This window comes from Odocoileus virginianus, chromosome 19, assembly GCF_023699985.2.
Source record: "Odocoileus virginianus isolate 20LAN1187 ecotype Illinois chromosome 19, Ovbor_1.2, whole genome shotgun sequence".
Classification (NCBI taxonomy): Eukaryota; Metazoa; Chordata; class Mammalia; order Artiodactyla; family Cervidae; genus Odocoileus; species Odocoileus virginianus.
The window spans coordinates 22,132,228-22,156,616 of NC_069692.1; the positions used below are offsets into that span (position 1 = coordinate 22,132,228).

The 24,389-nt window shown below is 38.2% G+C and overlaps 1 protein-coding gene across 3 annotated transcripts in view; it reads left to right on the forward strand.

Annotated features, from left to right (window-relative positions):
* Positions 1–24,389, forward strand: part of LAMA4 (laminin subunit alpha 4) — a 139,658-nt gene that overhangs the window by 90,147 nt on the left and 25,122 nt on the right. For all 3 annotated transcript variants that reach the window (XM_070449937.1, XM_070449935.1, XM_070449936.1), the window contains exons 15-26: positions 3,492–3,633; positions 4,323–4,419; positions 9,417–9,533; positions 11,082–11,261; positions 13,256–13,395; positions 15,546–15,722; positions 16,423–16,568; positions 17,005–17,167; positions 18,057–18,190; positions 18,682–18,853; positions 21,555–21,686; positions 22,807–22,949. In XM_070449937.1, the coding sequence (XP_070306038.1) occupies positions 3,492–3,633; positions 4,323–4,419; positions 9,417–9,533; positions 11,082–11,261; positions 13,256–13,395; positions 15,546–15,722; positions 16,423–16,568; positions 17,005–17,167; positions 18,057–18,190; positions 18,682–18,853; positions 21,555–21,686; positions 22,807–22,949 (1,743 nt within the window). The remainder of the gene's footprint in view (positions 1–3,491; positions 3,634–4,322; positions 4,420–9,416; positions 9,534–11,081; positions 11,262–13,255; positions 13,396–15,545; positions 15,723–16,422; positions 16,569–17,004; positions 17,168–18,056; positions 18,191–18,681; positions 18,854–21,554; positions 21,687–22,806; positions 22,950–24,389) is intronic.

Genomic DNA, 24,389 nt, shown 5'->3' on the forward strand with positions numbered 1-24,389 from the left:
TCAGATCCTTCTGCAAGGTCTAATTCTGCAGTCATTTGAGAAACAGCGTAAGCTTTTCATATCCAGGTGTCTTAAGTAAAGCTGGTAGGAGGTCGACAATATAAGGGACTTATGTCAAATCCTCTAGCTACTCCACAGTGCCCAGCAGGAACTATTTTAACACCTGTTAAGAAAACATTGGTTGATGGTTTTCCTCACAGTACCTAGAAAAGAGTCATAAGCACTCATTTAATGTTAATTGAAATGTACTGAAAGATTGGACTTTAACTCATGAGCCTAAAAAAATAGGTAAATAATGAGATCATTGAAAAGAAAGATTGCAAATCTGGCAATTAGAAACAAGGATTGTTAAAGGTCATGAATTAAATAAGAACCAGTATTCACTTCTGTTCAAAACTAAATCACCTTTTTTTTCTGATTGCCAAAATTTTCAAATATCCTCCCAAGTCTCCCAAGAAGAGAGGGCAGGGTTGTTGTGGGGATGGATAGACCATGGGTAAAATCTTGGTGTGTGAGATGGTTTTGTATACAGCTGAGTGTCATGTTCCCAGGAAATGGGCTTTTTATCAAGCCAGTCAAATGGAACTTGGAGAAAATGCTAGCTTTGGTAATAACTGTATTGTTAGGTTATTGTTTTTGAGATTAATTTTATGGCTGTCTTCATCATTCTTTTGTCATTTAGTAACTACAGCTCTCTGGGAGTTTCCTGGTGGCTCAAATGGTAAAGAATCTGCCAGCAATGCAGGAGACCTGGATTCCATCCCTGGGTTAGGAAGAACCCCTGAAGAAGGGACTGGCAACCCAATCCAGTATTCTTGCCTGGGAAATCCCTTGGACAGAGAAGCCTGGCAGGCTACAGTTCATGGGGTTACAAAGAGTCAGACACCACTGAGCAACTAACAGCTCATTGAATGGGATACCAACACAAACCTTCTCTAAATGTCACCCTGCAGCAAACTAGAGTTCTAGCTAGAACTTCTAAGGAAGTAACCCCAAGCTGTACATGAAACATAATCAGAAATATCAATCACCTTAAGTCTCCTTTTTATGTTTAGCATATTTCTACATATATTCAGGAAAACATCCAGATTTATAGATGTCTTCTCTTCAAAATGTGAATAGTCTTCCACATCTATCTGGTATACCCAGTAGATTTGCATATTGTCTCAAATAAAAATACATATAATTCATCAAGAAGCTTCCATTTCAAAAGCATATTTTTATTTTATATATCGATTTAGTACCCGTTTTGTGCCTAGTAATGAAAACAAACAGGCTTTTTGTTTCAAGCTCTTAGGTATATCTGCTCACCAACTCTAACCAGCAGAATTTTTATGTATTTAAATTATTGGTAACATTTTATACCTTTTATCCATTTCTTTTAAAACCTTCTCAGATTTTACTCTTTTCCATTTCTGAACAGGGAGTTATAGGGAGATATAAGTAGCAAGCATTTGGATCAGAATTACCTCTGCAGAGTAGCTGCATTATAATTTTCATGGGCTGTAAAAAAAATTAATTATATGTCATAACTACCTTGATATAAAGGCTAAGGTAGAATTACTGTTATCCTCATTTTTCTTCTGATTTAAAAAAAAAAATTTAACATGAAAGCATCTTTGTGGTCCCTTAGTGTGCCTAATAGATATCAGCCCTATTGTAGAGGAGCCAGAATGATGGTGAACTTGGACAAAAGAGAAGGGAGTTGCCAAGAAAATACAGAGGAAGTCTCTCTGAGCCTAAGCCGATGCGCAGAGACTGAAACTGGATGAAGGAGGCTGAGAAACGATTAGCTGAGTTCAGTAGGTCCAGGTGGTATGAAGAGAGGAGCCAGTGTAGGATCTGTGGTGTCGTGTAGGTCACATCACAGTGACTCTTCTGAGAAGTTACTGATGAATAAAGTGATATTAATTATCAGTATCCAGAGTTGGGGGGGAAAGGATGGAACTGGTGGGTTTAAGACTGAATAAAATTAAGACAGAGGGTTTAGGATGGGCTGCAGAAATGAGGGTGGAGTTCTTAGTATAGAGGAAGAAGAGTTTGTCATAATATGAATTACTATGTGGATACACATACAGCTTGAAATTTTCATTTAGGAAATAGTTTAAGTGTAATAATAAGCCCTAAGATTTGCTAGATGCCTGACATGGTACCAAGCACTAAACATGTTTTATCCCTGTTGGACCTCACTTCAACCCTTTGAGGCACATCTTGTTATCAGCCTCTGCATGGGGGTGTCTAGTGCATGATGTGCTGTGCTGTGCCTAGTCGCTTCGTCCTGTCTGCCTCTTTGTGACCCCATGGACTGTAGCCCTCCAGGCTTCTCTGTCCATGAGGATTCTCCAAGCAAGAATACTGCAGTGGGTTGCCGTGTCCTCCTCCAGGAAATCTTCCCAACCCAAGAATCGAGCCCAGGTCTCCCTCTTTGCAGGTAGATTCTTTACCATCTGAGTCACCAGGAAGCCCAGGAATACTGGAGTGGGTAGCCTATCCCTTCTGCAAGGGAACTTCCTGACCCAGGAATTGAACCAGGGTCTCCTGCATTGTAGGCAGATTGTTTACCAGCTGAGCTACCAGGGAAGCCCCCCAGTGCATGATGGGTATCAGTAAATATTAGAGGAACCTTACAGGAGACAGAGGAGACAAAGGCAGAGAAAGTGGTGTAAGGATCAGGCTGACTGTGAGGTAGGGCTGTGCACCTAAAGGGAGCAACTGGGCCTCAGGAGTGAGACAGACCTTAACCATGTTTGCCCTGGGCACGCTGTGCACCCTTCCTCAGAGCCTCAGCAACTTTTATGGGAAAGGAATAACAATGTCAACTTCACAGGTATGGTAAGATGCAGGGATATAGTATATGGAATGGGGCTGACCCAGTATCTGCATGGGATGCTCAATACATATTATAACCCTTCTTCAAGAAATACGTGATCTGTTATATAAAAGAAAGAAATAAGATTGAATAAATAGAGTAAAACCAGCTAATATTTATTAATAACACCATGCTGAGGTTATGCACCCTCTCTGAGAGCCTTACTTTCTTTGACAGGAAGGGAATAACAGTGGTGATTCGGGTAAGCAGTAGGTGGGGATGAATGTGGGTTCATTCCTCTGCCTGACGCCACCACATAAACAAGCTCTTGCTTGAAGAGGTGCAGATGCTGTTTTAAAATCAGCATTTCTTTTCCTTGAGGCTTTTGCCAGGCAGGCAATTGCCGAGAAGCAAAAACAAGGTGAAGTCTTGAAAGAACTAAAAGCAGAGGAATGGGAAGACGATGCGCCCCTAGAAAAGGCCACGAGGTGGGAGGGGGGCAGTGGAGGGGTGTGGAGGGGGTGCGTGTGTGAACACTGCCCAGCCAGGTGACTTTAAAAAAACAAAAAGGAAGTGCCTCTAGTCCTGGAAGAACTGAACTTATTCTAATCAGACTCTAAAAATGGCCCTATTTCCCAAGGAGGTAAAAAGGGGCAATAATGCCAGGTTTGTTCATTAACAGGAATTTGCACAGTTCAGATATGAATGGATTGGTACAGAAGGCTTTGGATGCTTCAAATGTCTATGAAAATATTGCCAATTATGTTAGTGAAGCCAATGAAACAGCAGAACAGGCTTTGAACATCACTGATAGAATTTATGATGTGAGTATTCCCTTATTTTAACATTCATTTTTATATCAATATGTTGCCTTTTCCTGGCTTATGACTTTGTTTCCTAATGTCATCTCTTGAGCTTCCAATGTAATACAAATGGGAGAAAGAGCAGCAGAACTGAGAAAAGACCATTTTATTTATGTTATGAATGCTTCTGTAGTACAGGTTCTTCAAGATGTGTCATATTCCAGTCAGTGAATGCCTGTTCCTTTAACATAAGCTTTTTTAAACCAAAGTCCCTGAATAAAAAATATCGAAGACTAGTTCCTGCTGATATAGAAGTTTGTTGTTCAGTTGCTCAGTCGTGTCCAACTCTTTGTGACGCCATGGACTGCAGCACGCCACTAGAGAAGATACTTTATGCATATATTCAGATTTCCTCAACTCAAAAACATTGTTTATTCAACAGCTTCTTCATGACAAGCACTTTGGTGGGGCCTTGGACAGGCACTGTTCTGAGTTCACTGAATTTTCTTCAGAAACCATTTATCTTGTAAAAATCAAGGATATTATTTTCTCAGTTTACATTTGACCTTAATTTCGAACTATGAAAATGAAGCCGTATGAATTTTGTTTGGTGTTTAGCAGATAAAGTGTAAAGCATTTAAATCCTAGAATGATAAAAATTTGATTTCTTTTGCTGTCATTCTTACTTTCTCTCTCTGATTCCTTTGTAGGCTGTGAGTGGGATTGATACGCAGATCATTTACCATAAAGATGAGAGCGAGAACCTCCTCAATCAAGCCAGAGAGCTGCAAGCAAGGGCAGATTCTAGTAAATATCTTCATTTTCCTGTCTGCCTTCTGATTTGTAGCTGCTTCCCTCCTTTCACACAGTGTTTCTGCATGTAAACAGAGGTTTCAAAATTCTAGAAACAGAAAGAAGAAATTCTGTTTCATTTGAATATTGCCTTAATAGTTCCTGCTCATAGTCAAAGTATAAAAAAAGCAGCTACTAGATATTTTAAAATGTGGTTTTAAAAAATTTCCATTTAGTAAAATTACATGGAAACATATAGTTATCCAACATAGAGTGGATATTCTTGCTAATCAAAAAGGCTAATTAGTAGAAACTTGATATAAATACCAATTTTCAGGGAGTTATTACCATAAAATACACTTCACCCTAAAATTATATCATATACATAATGTAACCTTTCTTGAAGAATTCAGAGGCCCTTTAAAACTTTACCAGGAAGGGTGTCCTCTGTGGAGGTCCAGTGGCTAAGACTATGCCCCCAGTGCTGGGGGAAGGGAGGCGGGTTTGATCCTTGGTCTGGGAACTAGATCCCACATGCCACAACTAAAAGCTCCTGAATGCTGCAACAAAGACCTGGTGCTGCCAAATGAAGAAATAAAAATAAATATTCAGACCTTACCGTGAAGAGATGGGTCCGCACGGAGTTGGGAGGACAGGGTGCGGCAGAGCCCTCCGGTACTTTGCGCTTTTTTGTAGTTTGTATTCTGCCCAGGTGCTGCATTTGGGACAGCCCTAATGACCACATGGAAAGGAGCACTTCCAAAGGCCGAGGCCTGCAGCTGCTGATCAAGCACGTCTAAGGTTGGGAGAGGGAGGGAAAACAAAAGTGAAGTGATTTTAGTTAACTTTGAATCTTGTTAGTTACTCTTAAAAACAATCGAACCGAAAATTTTTACTAAAACTTACTCATCTCTGGGGTAATGAGCTCATTCCTAAGGATATTCGAGCCTTGACTAATGAGGTTGGAAATCCATTATCCAGCTAACTTCTGCCACCTAAAAACAAAGACCAAGTTTGAAACTGAAGATTTCATGTGATTTTATCAGAGTAATTAATCCCAAGTCTAAATGTTCATTTTCTCTTTTTTTTCCAGAGAAAATAAATGCATTTGTTTTTATATGCAGACTGTTTAACTGTTTAATTACATAAAAGAACTATTATCTTTCCTGGGTAAACAAAGGCATTAAAAATTCTGTTTCTTCATTCTAATTAATTTATTATACAAGTCTAGTCTTACACATGCTCTTTAGAAAAGAATTAGAATATTAGCAGTTATTAGAATTAGAATATCAATAGTAAAATATTTTTGGGTAAATGTTGTCATATCTGTGGATTGTTTTGTTTGTGAAGACCAGAATATGTGGGTCTTTGTGATGCAGTGACAAAGTATTTCATTCTCCTTGATAATTTGCAACGTATTTTCTCAGTCTTGTCATTATTGAGTTGTTGAACCTCGAGAAAGCAGTTTTTCTAATAATGCTGTCTCTTCAAAGTTGCATATTTTATGTGCAGATTAGTCTTTCTGGTTTCGTCTCTGAATATTTTGCAGATCTGGTCACCTATTTCATGATCTTGTTTGGTTAAATCCCTTCATATGTTTATTTGCAAAAGAGACACCTATGGGGACTTAGGACTGTGTGGCTCAGAACTTGCTTCCCTTTAGAAAATATGAGTGTTTGTAATATAGATTCACATTTTCAAATAGAATCATATTCATCTCTTGAGTTATGTTGTAATTCCAGATTACTGTTAATTCATTTCCAAATGAGTTTCAATGATCAGTAATCCTTATTTACCAGGTTTCCTTTTCTTCATTATCTATGTCAAATAGTTAGCAATCTGTAATAAACCCTCCAGGAAGCTACTATTTTTAAAAATCTTCTACTGAATTCATTTGTAAAATGGAAAATGTTTATGTAAGACAGTGAGTTCCAAATAGGACAGACTTTTTATGAAGCATTTCTTCTTTTGAACATCCAGCCCCAAATAGATTTTCTTTCTTCTATTTTTATCAGACTCCAAATATACTTAAATATATTCAGCCTCAGTATATCAGCCAGTGTTTTTTGCAGTAACAAGACCCAAAAGAAAGAGTGAATAGACTGCTTGTATCACAGTACTAAAAAGTTGAAACTGAAAGGATAAAACGTGCAAAACAAAAGATGTTTAAGACCCTCCTTGAATTCTGGGGAATTATTGACACTAACCAGAGGAAACAAGAAAGAAGCGCTTGTACTTTAGTTATGTTGCATTTGGTACAAGTACATTGACAGAATCAACTAAGCATCACCTATGTACACCCGTTGTACACATGTATGGGAAAAAAGATAACTGTACAATAAAACCCAGCACACCAATACTGTATAATTGAAAAGAGACAGTATACCATGGGAGAGTATTTATCTGGAAGCCCATTAGAGAGAAGGAAAAGAAGAATGGGAAGTGAAGAAATTACTTATCTGTCAAGAAACATACATTTCTTGATGCTTTGGAAGTAAACAAAGCACAAAACAATTCTTGGGAAGTTGATCCTTCAGTTCAGGTGACGAGATTTTACATTGTGACTTGTTTAGATTTGTGCCAAAATAGCCGCAATTAGGGTCTATGCTACAAGCACATTTTCAAGAATAATTTTTTAAGGAAAAGACTTATAATCAAAACAGGTACTAGAATGAATGGAAAATCTGATGTATGTAATCTGGAGAACTGTATGTATGTGCATATGTATAATAAATCTAATCAGTAATTAAGCCCTCCCATAAGAAAATCTCAAGGCTCAGATGGCTCCACTAGTGAATTCTCCAAAACACTTGAAGAAATAACTGTTAGTATATAAATTCTTCCAGAAAATAGAAAAATGGGAAATACTCTGTTTTTCCATGAAGTCAACAAAACTTAGACATCAAATCCTAAGGACATTATAAACAAGGAAAAATATAAGCCAAATTCTCTCAGGAACAAAGATGTGAAAATCCTTTATGGTCCAACTCTCACATCCATAATGACTACTGGAACAATCATAGCAAAGTAATGTCTCTCTTTTTTAATACGCTGTCTAGGTTTGTCATAGCTTTTCTTCCAAGGAGCAAATATCTTTTAATTTCATGGCTGCAGTCACCATCCACAGTGATTTTGAAGCCCAAGAAAACAGTCTGTCACTGTTTCCGTTGTTTCCCCATCTATTTGCCATGAAGCGATGGGACCAGATGCCGTGATCTTGGTTTTCTGAATGTTGAGTTTTAAGCCAGCTTTTTCACTCTCCTCTTTTGCCTTCATCAAGTGGCTCTCTAGTTCTTCACTTTCTGCCATAAGGGTGGTGTCATCTGCATATCTGAGGTTGTCGATATTTCTCCTGGCAATCTTGATTCCAGCTTGTGCTTCATCCAGTCCAGCATTTCTCAAGATGTACTCTGCATATAAGTTAAATAAGCAGGGTAACAATATACAGCCTTGACACATTCCTTTTCCAATTTTGAACCAGTCCATTGTTTCTTGTCTGGTTCTAACTGTTGCTTCTTGGCCTGCATACAGGTTAGGTGGCAGGTAAGGTGGTATGGCATTCCCATCTCTTGAAGAATTTTCCACAGTTTGTTGAGATCCACACAGTCAAAGGCTTTAGCATAGTCAATGAAGCAGAAGTAGATGTTTTTCTGGAACTCTCTTTCTTTTTCTATGATCCAGTGGATGTTGGCAATTTGATCTCTGGTTCTTCTGCTTTTTCTAAATCTGGCTTGTACATGTAGAAGTTCTTGGTTCCCGTACTGTTTAAGCCTAGCTTGAAGGATTTTGAGCATTACTTTACTAGCATGTGAAAGGAGTGCAGTTGTTTATTTACGAGTGTAATGTATTATTTATATATATATTAACATTGTATATATAAGTATAGATTTTTATATAATAACTTACATTAAGTGGAAGATTTGAATTTGTAAAAATAAGAGTTCTGCCAGAATATATCTGTAGATTCAATATAATTGCAATTAAAGTACCAGGACTATATATACACATATGGGATGTTTCTAGAATTTCTCTGGAAATGGGCGTGAATAGGGTAGGCAAGAATAGCCAGCACAGTCTTAAAGAATAAAAAAAAAAAGCTGGAAGATTTAAACTACCCAAGACTTTTAACTGTACAGAAATTAAGACAGTGATACAAAAGATATAAAAAATTATAACATTCTATCATTTCTTTTGAATAAACCTTAAAGATAGGCACAGCTAAGGAGCAGAGGTAGGACTGCCTTCAGGTTAGCACGAAGGTCCCAGGAAGCCTTACGGGACTAATAATGCTCTTTTGTTGCCCTGGGTACTGGTTATATTTGGCTTTCAGTTTGGGAAAATTCATCGAGCCATGCACTTGTAATTGTGTACCATTTTCTAGATTCATGTTGTGTATCAATTAAAATTTTATTAAAACAAGTAAGAAAAAAAGAACTATTCTTATCTAACAAGTCCACTCTTAATCAGTTGTGCTACTAGGTGTTATTAGCCACAGCAGTACTACATTTTTCAATCAAAAATTTAGCCATTATCTCTATACCCTTTATGAGTTACTTTATGACATCCTGTATCACTCCCAAGCAGTGTTACAGGTTTTCTGCAGTCCTTTACATCTTAACTGAAGTGCCACTTTCCAGAATTGGCATTCTATGTTTATATCATATTCAGGATATTGCAGATGACTGCATTGTACAAGGGGCTTTTCTGATAGCTCAGTTGATAAAGAATCCCCCTGCAATGCAGGAGACCCCAGTTTGATTCCTGGGCCAGGAAGATCCGCTGGAGAAGGGATAGGCAACCCACTCCAGTATCCTAGCCTGGAGAATTCCATGGACTATATTAGCGCATGGAGTCGCAAAGAGTCGGACATGACTGAACAACTTTCACTTCACTTCGTTTCCATGGTACAAACCAGAATTATTTCGTTGAAACAGATTTGACCACACACACCCCCCGCCCCGCCCCCCGGCTTCTTTGCCCTGCTTGTCCTTCTTTTGGTTTCTTCTCCACAGGCAGTGATGAGGCAGTGGTGGACACCAGCAGACGCGTGGGTGGAGCCCTAGCAAGGAAGAGTGCTCTCAAAAACAGATTAAATGATGCCATTAAAAGACTGCAAGCCGCAGAGAGAGGTGAGGATCTCAAACAAAACTTAAGCTCATCGATTTGTTCACTAATATTAAGGTAAACCTCTGAGGAAAGAGTGATTCCCTGCTTATTAATCTTTTTATAAATAATATTGCTTTCTGATGACAAAAGAAACTTCGTTTGTCTCACACACACACACACACACACACACACACACGTCCTGGAAGATAATAAAAGCTGTAGTTACATCACCTAAGGATGACAATTAAATTTAAGAGCATTTTCCTTCAGTCGTGTGTGTGTGTGTGTGTGTGAATGAGATCAGGATGTGTATACTGTTGGGTAACCTACTTTCTTGTGAACATCCTTTTTCATTAACAAATAAGCCCTAATTTGGTTATTGGGTTTCTCTGGCCCCAGCAGTATTGCTGCTGTCTGTTTCATGGCTTGTCTTTCTTATAGTGCAAGCAGAGAGACCACCTAGCCGGAGAGGGATACAAGAGCACTCATGTTGCCTAATCTGAAACTCCTGGGGTATCTCAGAAAGATGTGACGGGAAGCAGATGGGCCTTTCCCGGCATAGTGAAAGTTAGCACATTACTGCTGGATGTGGTGTTTCACTGCACGGAGCAGATCCGGCAGCAGTACCAAGGACACTGAAGCCCTGGCCAGATGGGTCTCCTTGGCAGCGTCAGAGCTACTACATGCTAAGCACTGGGCTGCATTTTACAAACATTATCTCATGTGGGAAAGTATTGCTTTTAGGCTGATGTGAACCCCAAGGCTTGTCAAGTTTAGGGAGATTGCTCTGAAAGGTACAGCAACGCAAAGATGATGACCCAGGATTCAAAGCCACAACCGTCAAGAGTCCAGAGCATGAGAGGTTGAGTTAAATGTTTCTCTGATTAAAAAAAAAAATGAGACTAAACCTCACCTAAGAGATTTTTAATTGTTTTTATTGCGGAAATAAAGCATGCCCATTGTAGAAAAATTAGAAAATATAGATAACAAAAGAGAAAAAACGAGAAATCTGTTATAATCTCATTATCTAGGAAACAAACATTTTGTTGTAAACTTGTTTTTATTTTAAATATATGACTTAAAAATTGCACTGTAGATGTCTTTTGAAACTTACTTTTCTAATTCAAAAATACCTTTCCTTACCAATTTATGTCTATACTAGAGCATCATTTTTATGGCAGAAAGTGTCCTACAGAGATGAAAGTGATATTTACAGTGAATTTCAGGCAAACATTTTATGAGTTAGTATCTCATGCACATTTTGTATAGTTTTCTCACCAGGTCTCTAACCTGAAGTAATATTAAAAACTACCTCTAATTTGGAAATGTTTTAAATGAACTACATGATTTTATTGAGACTTTAGAGTCTTTCAATCTCACTTGTCAATACTGTTTACAGTATTCTTATGCACCTAACTTAACACCATGATTAACATATGTGTAAAGGTCTCAGAGTGACTGAAAAGCCTGAATTTGAGGTCTGGTTCATCCCAGTGATTAAATGAATATTCATGATCCCATCAAAGGCCCTACTTCTTTGCAAAATAAGTGTCCTTGTGCTCTGTGTGAAGGTGATGCTCAGCAGCGCCTGGGTCAGTCCCAGCTGATCACCGCGGAAGCTAACAAGACCACAATGGAAGTCCAGGAGGCAACCGCCCCGATGGCTACCAATCTAACCAACTGGTCACAGAATCTTCAAAGTTTTGACTCTTCTGCTTACAATACTGCCGTGGACTCTGCCAGAGATGCAGGTATCACCTAGCAACTTCGCAACTTGCATCCAATTATGGAACTGGTCCTTAAACCCTGCATGTCTTTCGTGAAGAAGCTAATTTTTTTTTTCGTTTGAGTTTTAGATTAGATTAGAATGTTGTAGAAGTTAGCTTGTGTGCTTAGTCGCTCAGTCTTGTCTGACTCTTTGTGACCCCATGGACTATAGTCCACCAGGCTCCTCTGTCCAAGCAAGAATACTGGAGTGGGTTGCCATACAAAACAAGTAAATAAAAAAGCATATTGTAATATGAGAGTTCATAAAGACTCTAAAGTGGCTCCATTTCTCTGAGAGAACTGAGGGGAGAGAAACCCTGTTTTGTACACATTTTCATAACCAACATTTAATGTAATACTTTAAATATACTCTACTGCCTTTAATGTCAAATACTATTATACTATATAACAATAGTCATTTTATAGTATAGCTCTTGTGGTTAGTGATACAAATAACATATATTTACCTCTGTGTTAATAAACACACTAAACTGATAGTAGCTAATTGTTTACCTAATATCTTTCCTTTTGTTGGAGAAGCAGTTTGTTTCCTAAGTACAGAAAAGAGATGTTTCCTAGGTTCTCACTGAAATATTCTCCTGAAGCATGAAAGTGAAAGTAGCTCAGTCGTGTCCGACTCTTTATGACCCCATGAACTGTACAGTCCATGGAATTCTCCTGGAGTGGGTATCCGTTTCCTTCTCCAGGGGATCTTCCCAACCCAGGGATCAAACCCAGGTTTCCCGCATTACAGGCGGTTCTTTACCAGCTGAGCCTCTGCTGCTGCTGCTAAGTCGCTTCAGTCGTGTCCGACTCTGAGCGACCCCATAGACGGCAGCCCACCAGGCTCCCCCATCCCTGGGATTCTCCAGGCAAGAACACTGGAGTGGGTTGCCGTTTCCTCCTCCAGTGCATGAAAGTGAAAAGTGAAGGTGAAGTCGCTCAGTCGTGTCCGACTCCTAGCGACCCCACGGACTGCAGCCCACCAGGCTCCTCCGTCCATGGGATTTTCCAGACGAGAGTCCTGCAGTGGGCGCCGTTGCCTTCTCCGGTTGAGCCTCTCGGGAAGCCCTGTTCTCCTGAATCTGAGTTTAATTTGGCTCCAGGAATAGGGTTGCTTTTGCTCAGCTGCTCATGCTCGGTGACCATGCCCTGCCCTTAGCCAGGAGTTTGCCCAAGGGTATTTGTTTTCTACTCCAGTGGTTCTCAAACACGAGTGTGCATCAGAACCACCTGGACCCCATCCCCATATTGCTGGTCTGGGGACCACACATTGAGAACCACTGCTTCAGTCCATGAAACTTTTAAGAAAGCTGTGCTATTCTCTGTTTTGGACTTTTTTCATCAAGTTGTATCCTCGTAATTTGTGCTCTTTTCTCTGTGTAAATTATATATCCCCTCCTCCCCTTCCCCCCTGACATACAAAAAGAAAGTAACTTTAAAAATCAGTATGGTCTGCTCACCTTTGTCTAGGATCATAGACCATGACTCCCCAACCCCCAGCCTTCGCACAACTGCCACTTTTCCGGGCACGCTCCCTCATTTCTTCCATCCAGCTCTGCTTCTGCTGGGACCACTGCAGTGGCATTGTGATGTGTGAACAGGCATCTTAGGAAAAACCCTTCCCACCCACCCCGCCTTGCCCAGCATTTCTTTTGACCTGTTATATCAGAAATGTGAGTAGAACTTGTGCTCTTTAGTGAAACATCTATGTATTTGTCATGGGTCCTGCCCTTTAGAAATGTACATTGTATGTCAGCTTGCTCTGCATACAGTTTATAGATCAATATGTATTGTAAGCATCGCAGGATAGGAACTGATTATGCTTTGGACTAAACTATTAATTTTTTAGAATTAAATATAGCTTCTTATAGTTCTACCAGAAGTAACCATGCGTTTGTTGTCTCTTCACCTGATTGCTGAAGTAGACTTAACTACTGAAGTGTCTACTCAAATGATTCCTTTTTATTAACCACAGTTGGAAACCTGACAGAGGTTGTGCCTCAGCTCCTGGATCAGCTTCGCACAGTAGAACAGAAGCGGCCTGCAAGCAATGTTTCCGCCAGCATCCAAAGGATCCGAGAGCTCATCGCTCAGACCAGAAGTGTTGCCAGCAAGGTAACCAGTGAAAAGAGTCATTACCAGTCACTTGGTGATAAGGACAGCAGGGGGCTGAGCTTAGATCCTTGGGCAGCTTCCAGAGCTGGGAACTTTCTACTGTATTATCCAGCTTGATAGTTCTCAGCTCCATCTGTTCGTTACACTCAGCAAGGAGATTTGAAAACCAAACTAATTCCTGGTCCCAACCATAAAGCAATAATCAGGCTCTCTAAATGAGGGCACAAAACCTGTGCTTTTTTGTGAAGCTCCTCAATGATTCTAATGTGTAGCCAAGATTCAGAGGTATACATTTAGCCTAGTCAACATAGCTCATAGAGCAAAAGGAATCAAAGAAGGCCAACCCCGATTAAAGACTCAATTTTATTATTACTATTCATTATCCTAACAGCTATCTTTATGTAATTACTAAATGGAATATTCTTGCTCATTTGCCTCTTCAAAGAATTCTCTGGCACAGCATAGATGATACGAAACTTTTACTGACCTCTCCACAGGCTTAACACATAGCAGCTAAACTGAACAATTTCAACAAAGTCCCAATTCTGACATGCTATACAGAAGCAACAAACACCGTAACTTGTGCTAGCATTGATAGGAAATATCCCAACACAACAATTAACATTGTCACTGTGACTCAACAGGACTTGTTCTTGGCCCCTTTTCTAATTTGTTTTTTATTCATTTATAGACCAGCATGATTTTTTTAACAAACAAATTATATGGTTTTATTTTCTCAATTACGAATCAACCTGAACAGACTATTGGCCCTAATTACTGACAGAATTAAGAATTGGAAATCAACTGTTTTGTAATGAAGGAAATTATTATTGCTAAATATACCCAACTTATAAATGATATATGGTAATTAGCCCTACACCACAAATCACCTTTTAGATACCTTGGAGAACATTTCAAAGAAGACTTATTGTCAGTAAATGGCATATCCAAAGCTAGGTTTCTGTGAATACCTTCTCATACTTGTATTTCTATGGAGTGGAATTTAGGAGCCTTAATCACCTAAAACCATTTTCTGAAGAAAGTCCTGGCAATGCCTTTGTGAACCCACACAGCTCCCCAAAGGGAGATGCTTTCTAATACAGATAGATATCTTTTTCAAACTCTCAATTTTTACAGACTAATCCCATATACTACTTGATTATTTACTAAGATGTATTGTATTCTTCTCAACTGTCATAGAACAGCTGCTCTTTAGGCACTTGAAAATATAATCTTGAACTCACTGGCTATCAATATTAACTAAATGTTAGTCAATTGATGTAATATATCTAATTCATAAGTATTTGCATAATGGCGTGAATATACACAGTCCATCCACTTCTGAATATTCTGAAAATCACCTTGAATCAGACCAGGTCAGCATGTTATATTGGGTCTCTTAGAAATGCATTTTCTGAATTGTGCTTCATTGTGATGCCTTTCTAAGGATCATTACAAGGAATATCTTAATGAAGTGATCATTACAGTTATTATGATAGAGCCAGACACTGGAAAACACTTTATAGTTACCTTGTTTCATCCTCTTAACAAATCTTTTGTCCTCATTTAACAATTAGGAAACTGCAGATTAAGTGATTTACTCATGGTTCCATAGCTAATAAGTGGTAGAGCCAGGTTTCAAGACCCCGTATAAGACTTCGAAGCTGGGTCTAGACCCCTCCCAACTGCCTAAACATGATCTAGAATACTGCCCACAGCCTCACCAGTGCTTCTCTTTTGAAGACCCTAGGGAGAAGGTCCTAGCTGTATTAGAACCCAAGATTAGTTATTATTCTCCTGACCAATTAGTTGTTAAATTTATGGGCCTTGTGAATTGGATAACAAAGTATCCTTTCAAGCCGTTTAGTTCACTTTAACCAAATACCTAGCTCATTGTGGAATGCATATTTACCCTCATTCTTAGACCTACTTTGTTGCCTTTTTGTTTTGCTTTCTTTCACTGAGCTTTAAATTTAAGCTGTGTTATGTTCTTTAAATCCTTTCTCCAACAAGGTGAGAACATAAGTAAACAAAGCCTTGGAGGTCTTTGAGCAAAGCTCAGAGATGAGGGAAGCCATTGAGGACCATGGGGAAGCACCATGCCCATTTCTGCACTTCTGCATTTTAATGAAATAATTTTCTAACTTCAGATCCAAGTCTCCATGATGTTTGATGGCCAGTCGGCAGTCGAAGTGCACCCCAGAGCCAGCGTGGATGACTTAAAGACCTTTACATCTCTGAGCCTGTACATGAAGCCTCCTCCTGTGAAGCAGCCAGAACTGGCTGGGACTGCAGATCAGTTCATCCTGTACCTCGGAAGCAAAAACGTAAGAGCAAGTGGTTTTAAAAGATGGAATTACATTAAAAGGAAAGATAAGTGTTTTTCTCTTGTCTCAAAACAAAACTACCTGTGCAAACAAACAAAATTCCCATTCTAGCACCTCAGAAGGTGTAGATCAGAAGGCCAAGACTAAAGTAGCAATTCCTTCTTTGTGTGGGACAGGTGGTTCTTCCTCTGTGGGGGATATTTCTGTGGTTTCCTCATATCACCCTCACACTGCAAACTCAGGAGTCTGAATGCTGCATCTCAAAGACATCCAGAGTACAGAGACTTAACTATATTTAATGCTGAACCCTGCTTGAAGATATAAAGCAGTCGGTATTGGCAAGCGGCATTATATTCCCAGATTAATGAAACAAGGTTAGCACCCTCCGGGCAGCCATCAAATGTCCACAAGCCTGAAGTTGCTTGGCTTCCTGTCCAGGGTATACTTGGACAGGCACAGAGGGGTGGGCGGGGGTGGGTAGTGGGCAGGGGCCTCACACTGATGCAGCCATAGGGAGGCTGGAAAGGAGGAGGCACTACCCAGTCTAACAGGCGCTTTGGTAATAATTCAAGCCAGAGTGCCTTATACACAGCCAAACATTTAGTTTGCTAATTGTCCTTTAAAGAAATGAGAACAAAAGTTGATATTCATTCATATTCATTCATATGAATTTTATTTACGAGACTTCTTAACATTCCAGGCCAAAAAAGAGTACATGGGTCTTGCAATCAAAAATGACAACCTGGTGTACGTTTATAATTTGGGAACTAAGGATGTAGAGATTCCCCTGGACTCCAAGCCTGTCAGTACCTGGCCTGCTTACTTCAGCATTGTCAAGATTGAAAGGTAAAGTGAATCCATGACGCAAGGCTGATCTGCACATTTCATAAGAAGTCTATTGAATGCTCTCACGCACACACAGATACATACACACAGTGTTTCTGTGGATGTTGCTTCTCCTTCTTCCATTATTTACATATTTCTTCACAAGTGCCTTGGTAGGAAGCAAAAAGTTAGAAAAATAGTCATCACTTCTAAATAGAAATCTGATTATTAGTTGTTTTTTTTTTTAATCTGGCCAATCCACAAATCCAGTTCCAAGGTGCAATGTGGTTTTTCCCCTTCCCATGATTGTTGACATTCTATAAATGCTTATGAAAATGACAAAATCAAGTCACCAAGTCTGTGATGAAGGGGTTTTCACATTTTGACATTTTTAAAAAAAAAGTGTTTTATACAAATTATCTGGCTACTAAGGAGTAAAAATTCTTTATCTGAACAGGGTAGGAAAACACGGAAAGGTGTTTTTAACAGTCCCAAGTCTAAGTAGCACCGCAGAGGAAAAGTTTATTAAAAAGGGAGAATTTGCTGGAGATGACTCCTTGTTGGATCTGGATCCCGAAGACACTGTGTTTTATGTTGGGGGCGTGCCATCAAATTTCAAGGTGAGCTATCCAGCCACATTTCAACTTAATTGCAAATCTACAATGATTGTTTTTAGAAGTCCATAACACCTACAGTGACTCTGGGTTGATTGGAAACCTTGATACCTTAAAAATAGAGTTTAGGTCAGTGGGTAGTAGAATTCTGAATCAGGGTCTGTAAATATGCTGTGTAAATCTGATCTCTGCTGCACATATTTTCAGTGTCAAATAATTTAATGCCATAGCGAAAACTTGAATATCAAATGTGTTTCATCCTGATACGTGCATTTATAATTAATATTACCCCACCTACTGCAATAATGCCTATACCTTGTAGGTTTATAGCTAGTCTTCAGGTTCACAGATGACAGTTTCAAAAACTTAGTTATTTCAGCTGATACACAAGCAGGAAATTAAATACCTGGGATGTGGGAGGGGGTAGGATTTAGGGAGACAGATGAGACCTGATGAAGGGCAGATTCAGGAAGGACCGAAGAAGATAAGGAGTTGATCTACGATTTCAGGTGCACAATTTCAGTAACTAGGTACTCACTAGTTAGAGGCACATTATTGAATTTTTCTGAGAATTACTTTATCTCATTTTATGTGAGGACAGGAATACCTACCTCATGGAGTTAGTGTGAGGATTGACTTTGGTCATGAATCCATTGTCAGGCAAGTGACTGGCACATAGTATATGCTCAGTAAACCCACACCCTCTCTGCTAAGATGTGAACAACTGAACAATCATTCTTAATCTGAATGATTTGGCATAGAATAGACATAAACTCGGGTGTAGAATGATATTTCTGTCAATGGGACAGTCCCCTTGACCTTTGTCTCCCAGCCTGATCTGTATGGACTGGATGAAATGTAGTCATGGGAGAACTAACTTCACTTTGTTTCACAGCTCCCTGCTAGCTTAAACCTGCCTGGCTTTGTTGGCTGCCTGGAATTGGCCACTTTGAATAATGATGTGATCAGCTTGTACAATTTTAAGCACATCTATAATATGGACCCCTCCAAATCAGTGCCCTGTGCCAGGTAAGAGCATGCTAAGAGCACTAAAAATTTGATGGCTATGCAAGAGCTGCAGATAGGACAAGTGTGGGTCAGTATTCAGGTTTTCAGTCTTTTCTTGGGGAAAACAAATTTTTTTTTTTTTTGGGAAAACAAATTTTGAAACTGCTTAATAGTCATGCATGTAAACAACTTTTCAATTCTTCTCTATCATAATGAGCATGCACAATTATTAAAAAGTTAAACTCCTGAATTGCAGCTTTGGTTTTGGATAACAGAGACTAAGGTCTCACTAGAACCTTCTGTTATCTTAGCACACAGAGTACGAAGAAAAAAAATCCATCACAGACAGTTTTTTTTTAAATGCTTCTTTATGTCTCACATGCAGACATCAGGACTTCATTTAAATGCTGTAAGACCAGTGGAAAATGTCATGAGAATGGATTGAAAAGAACCTCACTTGAAAGCTTAACAGATACTGTCATGTTTATGTGATCCTTGCATTTTTATTTCAGAGACAAACTGGCCTTTACACAGAGTCGGGCTGCCAGCTATTTCTTCGATGGCTCTAGTTATGCCATAGTGAGGGATATCACAAGGAGAGGGAAGTTTGGCCAGGTGACTCGCTTTGACATCGAAGTTAGAACACCAGCTGACAATGGCCTCGTGCTCCTCATGGTCAATGGAGTGAGTAAAAAGTCCTACATCTTCTCCCTTGTTGCCTTTACTTTCCACCATGCATGTTTCTAGGCACCTTCCCAAGTTGAGTGTGGCATGCCATAAAACTGAAGGTTTAGTTTATACAGCAAAATTGGTTTTCTTTTCCTGCAGGGACCTGATGTCAGCAGTAAGTAAAAGCAGCCGTGAAATGGCATTTCCCTGCACTATAGTTTTAGATGTATATTAAATATAATACATTCAATAAACTAAGAAAACTTTGATGAAAATCAGCACCAAGATCAAAATCAGCACCAAGATCTAAATCAGCATCAGTTCAGTCGCTCAGTCGTGTCCAACTCTTTGCATATGTCTACAGAAATTTAACACTTACTTTTTAAATCATATGCCCTAACCAGTTAAAAAAGAGTTTGCATGCTTAACATATGTGTGTGTGTATATATATATATGCATTTCTTTATTAATGATATACAGGTACTATATATAATATTCAAAACTAGGAGAAATATAATTTGTATAAATATAAAATGTTGAAATAAATGCAAGTTTAAAATGGTGGCAGTGGTTTAGTTGCTAAGTCCTGTCCAACTCTGGGGACCCCATGGATTGTAGCCCTCCAGGCTCCTCTGTTCATGAGATTCTCTAGGCAAGAATACAAAGAAGTTTAAGAAATTATTTTTATTTTGCTAGTGACACAAAAATTATTAATGGTAGTGTTAGTGAGAACAATGTAATTAAATATGTTTTAAGTATTTTAAGTCACATTAAATTCTTGGTGATACTGAAGTCTTATCATGAGTTCAGTTTATTTCAGTACTAAGTGTCATTGGCTATCATAACTAGACAAGATATCTCATATAAATAAAAATGTAGGAAGTATATCATTGGCTATGCTTAGTAAATCATGATATCATTATTATTTCATTCACTAATTGGCAGAAGTTGTCTTTGAAAATGGCTGGCACATTTTCATTTTCCCTGATGTCAGTTCTTGGAAGCTAATCAGATAGTGTATCATTTTGTAAACTTTAACAAAAGAATTCAAGACCATTAAAAATCTTCATTTGAAAAACTTTTAAACTTTAAAAAAAAAATTTTCCAAAAAAGTTTTAGTAGTGTAGATATGAGAGTTTTTATGGTAGTACATAAAAACATGAAAACTTACATTGTTTTCATCAGCAAATTTACATAACAATAGAAAATTTTTCAGATTTTTTTTTAAAAAAGTCTCTCCAGAGTAGAACTTTCTTCCCCACCAAAATAGTTTCTCCTTCATTGTTATAATGCCCCTACCTTGAAACAACAGCTAAAGTATATTTTTTCAGTAGCTAATGGGTTTCATACTACTAAAAGACATTTGTTATCACAAATAAAGGTCAATAAGTTTAGAATAATTCATTTTATAAAGCAAATGTGTAATGCTCTTTAAATTTGACCACATTTTTAGTAATTTGTAGGAAGTAATCTGAAAATATCTATGTGTCTCAGAATATTTTCACATCACAATATCTCAATAGAAAATCATTATAAATATTCTATTATTAAGTGGCTTATTCATAAACCCACCAAGCACCCATAAACTGCAATAACTGCAATAGGCTAAACACAAAGAAATCAGTGCAGAGTGGGCCAAGGGTCTTGGCCCACCTTGAAGTGTGGAACTTCATTCTCAAAGTGTGAATCTGAATCCTGTGAAAACCCAGTCAAAAGGACAAAATGAAGGCCCAGGGTATGTATTAAATATTAAATATGTATTAAATATTGAAAGTTGGCTTCTCTATTTTAGAGTTTCAAAATGAGTATAAATAGAAGTTAAAATGCTTTCTTTCCATCCCCCAGTGGATTGTGTCCCACATTCTTAGGAGTATATAAACTCTGTCCAAGACATCACTTTCAGTGAAATATGGACTTTACCATCACCAACTCAGTGGACATAAATCTGAACAAACTCCAGGAGGGAGTTAAGGCTGGGGAGCCTGGTGTGATACATGCAGTCCATGGGGTTGCAAAAAGTCGGACACAACTTAGTGCCTGAACAACAACCATAATACTTTATTCTTCATATCCACTGAATTCTTGTGTCTGTGAACTATCTTCTAAAACAAGCAAGCCTGACCAGTAAATTACTTGAGTGTTATAGAATTACTTTGGTTGTTGAATATCATGTGGTCTAAGTACATAATAATTCCATGTTTATTTATGTAAACCCAGTGTTACAGAAGTGGGCCTTCTTTTCCTTTTATCCATATTTACTGATAATTTTCCAAGATTCTTTTCAGCATACCTTGGAACTATTTTTAAGTGGTACCAATTTTGCTTTTAAAATGAAATGTAGTCACATCTGTTGGCCTGTTACAACTTTCAAACCTTGCCTTAAAATAGGGCCGTTGATTACATATGGCCTATAGTACTCTGTTTTCAAGATTGTTAAAAATCAATAAGGTAAATTTAAAATTTCATTAATTCACAAGTAAAAACATTAGAAGATAATTGTTTTAAATTGTGTGTGAATATTAAAACTTTGGTATATGAGATGTAACTGCTGATCTGGATGTAGTTGTGATTTTTATTTCATAATAAGAATTTCATGAGACTTCTGTAGTCTTCAGTTTCAATAGTAAAGAATATAGTGTTATTTCTCAAATTCAGCTAAACCTGCTCTTTCATAATAGCAGACTCTCATGTCTACAACTTTTTTTCTTCTCCACAGACTATGTTTTTCAGCCTGGAAATGCGCAATGGTTACCTACATGTGTTCTATGACTTTGGGTTTAGCAATGGCCCTGTGCATCTTGAAGACACATTAAAGAAAGCTCAAATTAATGATGCAAAATACCATGAGGTACTGATCATTGCAGTTTTAATGCTTTGTTTTATTTGTATTTGGATCTATTGATCTAATCACATGGTCAAATGAGATAGGTGAGAAAGTAATTAACTGAACACTTTCACATATAAAAACCAATGAAGGGCCCTCATATACTCAACTCCAGGATAACATTTGCTTCAAAAGAGTGGACATTTTTGTCATATTGGAGTTTCCAATAAAAGATTCAGTGAAGATACATTTTAATTGCTTCATTGATCAAAAGATTCCTGTTGGTATTCAATATATTGATTATGATGGCACTTCTGTACATTTGTTGAAAATGATAATGTAGATACACAGCTATTTTGTTTTTGCTTTTTCCTTGAGTCCCATTCTTCACTTAAATAAGTGAAGAATTTCCTTTTTAAACCTTTCTCTGAAACTTAGAAAATAGTAACACAGATTTTCTTATAAAATGAGAACCCACAAAGAATGCTCATCTGTCTTGACACAGATGTGCAGTATACTAATATTTCATCTGTTTTTACTAACTACTACTTTAAACCTATACTTTAATAAAATATATAAAAGTCATAGTATTGTCTAAGTTGAACTAAAATGCAGAGTAGAGGCTATATTTCTCTTTTCAGTTCAAAGTCCATAGCCTTCATGAGGGTGGTTTACAATAGAAGAATATGTTAACTATTTCTCTGACTAGAATTTTCCCACATTCATTAAAGCTTATTATGTCACCAAACAATGACATCTGGCAACATGCAGACCAGGGTCCAGAGGCACCTGTTTGCACTTTTTTCCTGAAACCCCTCAAAGGAGCAAAATATTAATTAAAAAGTTGATCTCATAACAGAATTTTTCTTGGGCTAGCTGTGAATCCATATGGAATCCTTCTCCAGCAAATGGGAACTTATGGTAATATGACTAAGAGTTTTCATGTCTGTGAGTAACGAAGGAAGAGCTATTGCCCATTTTGTAAACAAATAAGTGTAAGATCATGGAGGCCCAGCTGTTACAACATAATTAAATAATTATGAATAATAATTAAATTATTATTAAATAATTAAAATACATAGCAGTCTTCAAAAAGCTGATTGTTAAGCAATGATCAGGACTTATTGTGTATTATTTCTCCCAGATCTCAATCATTTACCACAATGATAAGAAAATGATTTTGGTAGTTGACAGACGACATGTTAAGAGCATGGATAATGAAAAGATGAAAATACCTTTTACAGACATATACATTGGAGGAGCTCCCCCAGAAATCTTACAGTCAAGGTAAGCTTTTATGTTCTTGTTAAGCTGTTTGTTCCCAACGCACTGGGCTGAGGACTCAGCATGCAGGAGCAGTGTAGTAAATGTTTGACCTTCCCACCTAATACTTCTGTGCACATGTAGAGGAGTACACACACAGTCATATACCTGTGTGCCCCGTGCAGCCAGTCCCTGTGACCCCCTTAATTAGCATCAGGTAAACATGATCTACAAAAGTCTGTATTTATTACTCTTAGAACATAGCCTCATGCAGTATTTCTCATCCACAAAGGAGAGGTGGAGCATGTGTGAAAGCGAAGAAGTGTTGTGTCCATTTACTTTTGTTCTAGTATTAGTTTAGAGTTATTTGAACTCTCAAATAGTATCTGAGAGTAAACCAAAATTTTAACCCTGCCCCAGGAGATATGAATTAAATATGTTGTTGTTCTTTAGTCAGTGAGTTGTGTCTGACTCTTTTGTGACTCCATGGACGGTAGCCTGCCAAGCTTTTCTGTCCATCAGATTTCCCAGGCAAGAATACTGGAGTGAGTTGCCATTTCCTCCACTAGGGGATCTTCTCCACCCAGAAATTGAACTTATGTCTCCTGCATTTGCAGGCAGATTCTTTACTGTTGAGTCACCAGGGAAGCCTCATGAATTAAGTATGTGTGCGTGCTAAGTCTCTTCAGTTGTATGAACTCTGCAACCCTATGGACAGTAGCTCACCAGGTTGCTCTGTCCATGGGATTTTCCAGGCATGAATACTGGAGTGAGTTGTCCTGCCCTCCTCGAGGGGATCTTCCCGATTCAGGGATCAAACCTATGTCTCCTGCTTTGGCAGGCGGGTTCTTTACCACTAGCACTGCCTGGGAAACCCAAATTAAGTATAATGAAATATTATTCTGATTTTTCAAAAATTCAGCTATCTCTTATTACAATCAATTCACAGCATGAGAGATCCTAAACTGAGAGACAGCATTAGGACATTCCAGTCCAGTCACTCTCAACCCTGGTTCTCATTAGAATGACCTAGAGAATGTTTATAAATGTCACTACCCACAATCATTCTCCAGAAATTCTAATTTTTCTGGGATAAGACCTCCAACTTTAAGCTTCTTTTCCAAACTAGATATCCTCAATTCCTTCAGCCATGCCACTTGGGATCTTTAACCATTGTGGTTGCTATATGTGCACCTTAATCTATCAATTAGCATGTCATTCAGACATGATCTTGTGAGAGCAGAATACAGTTGGACTGTTACCCCTTAGTTTGGTCAGTGTTCATCTAAAATACATTGAAGTCATTGTAACTTACTCAGAATTAACTTCATATTCATTCAGTATCCAATACTATGTTCTTGGGCACTTTCTATCTATTAGACATAGTGATGGGTACTGTTTTGAGCAAAATGCCATCTTTGATCTTAAAGATAAAGGATTTCTCACTTTCCTATTGCTCCAAAG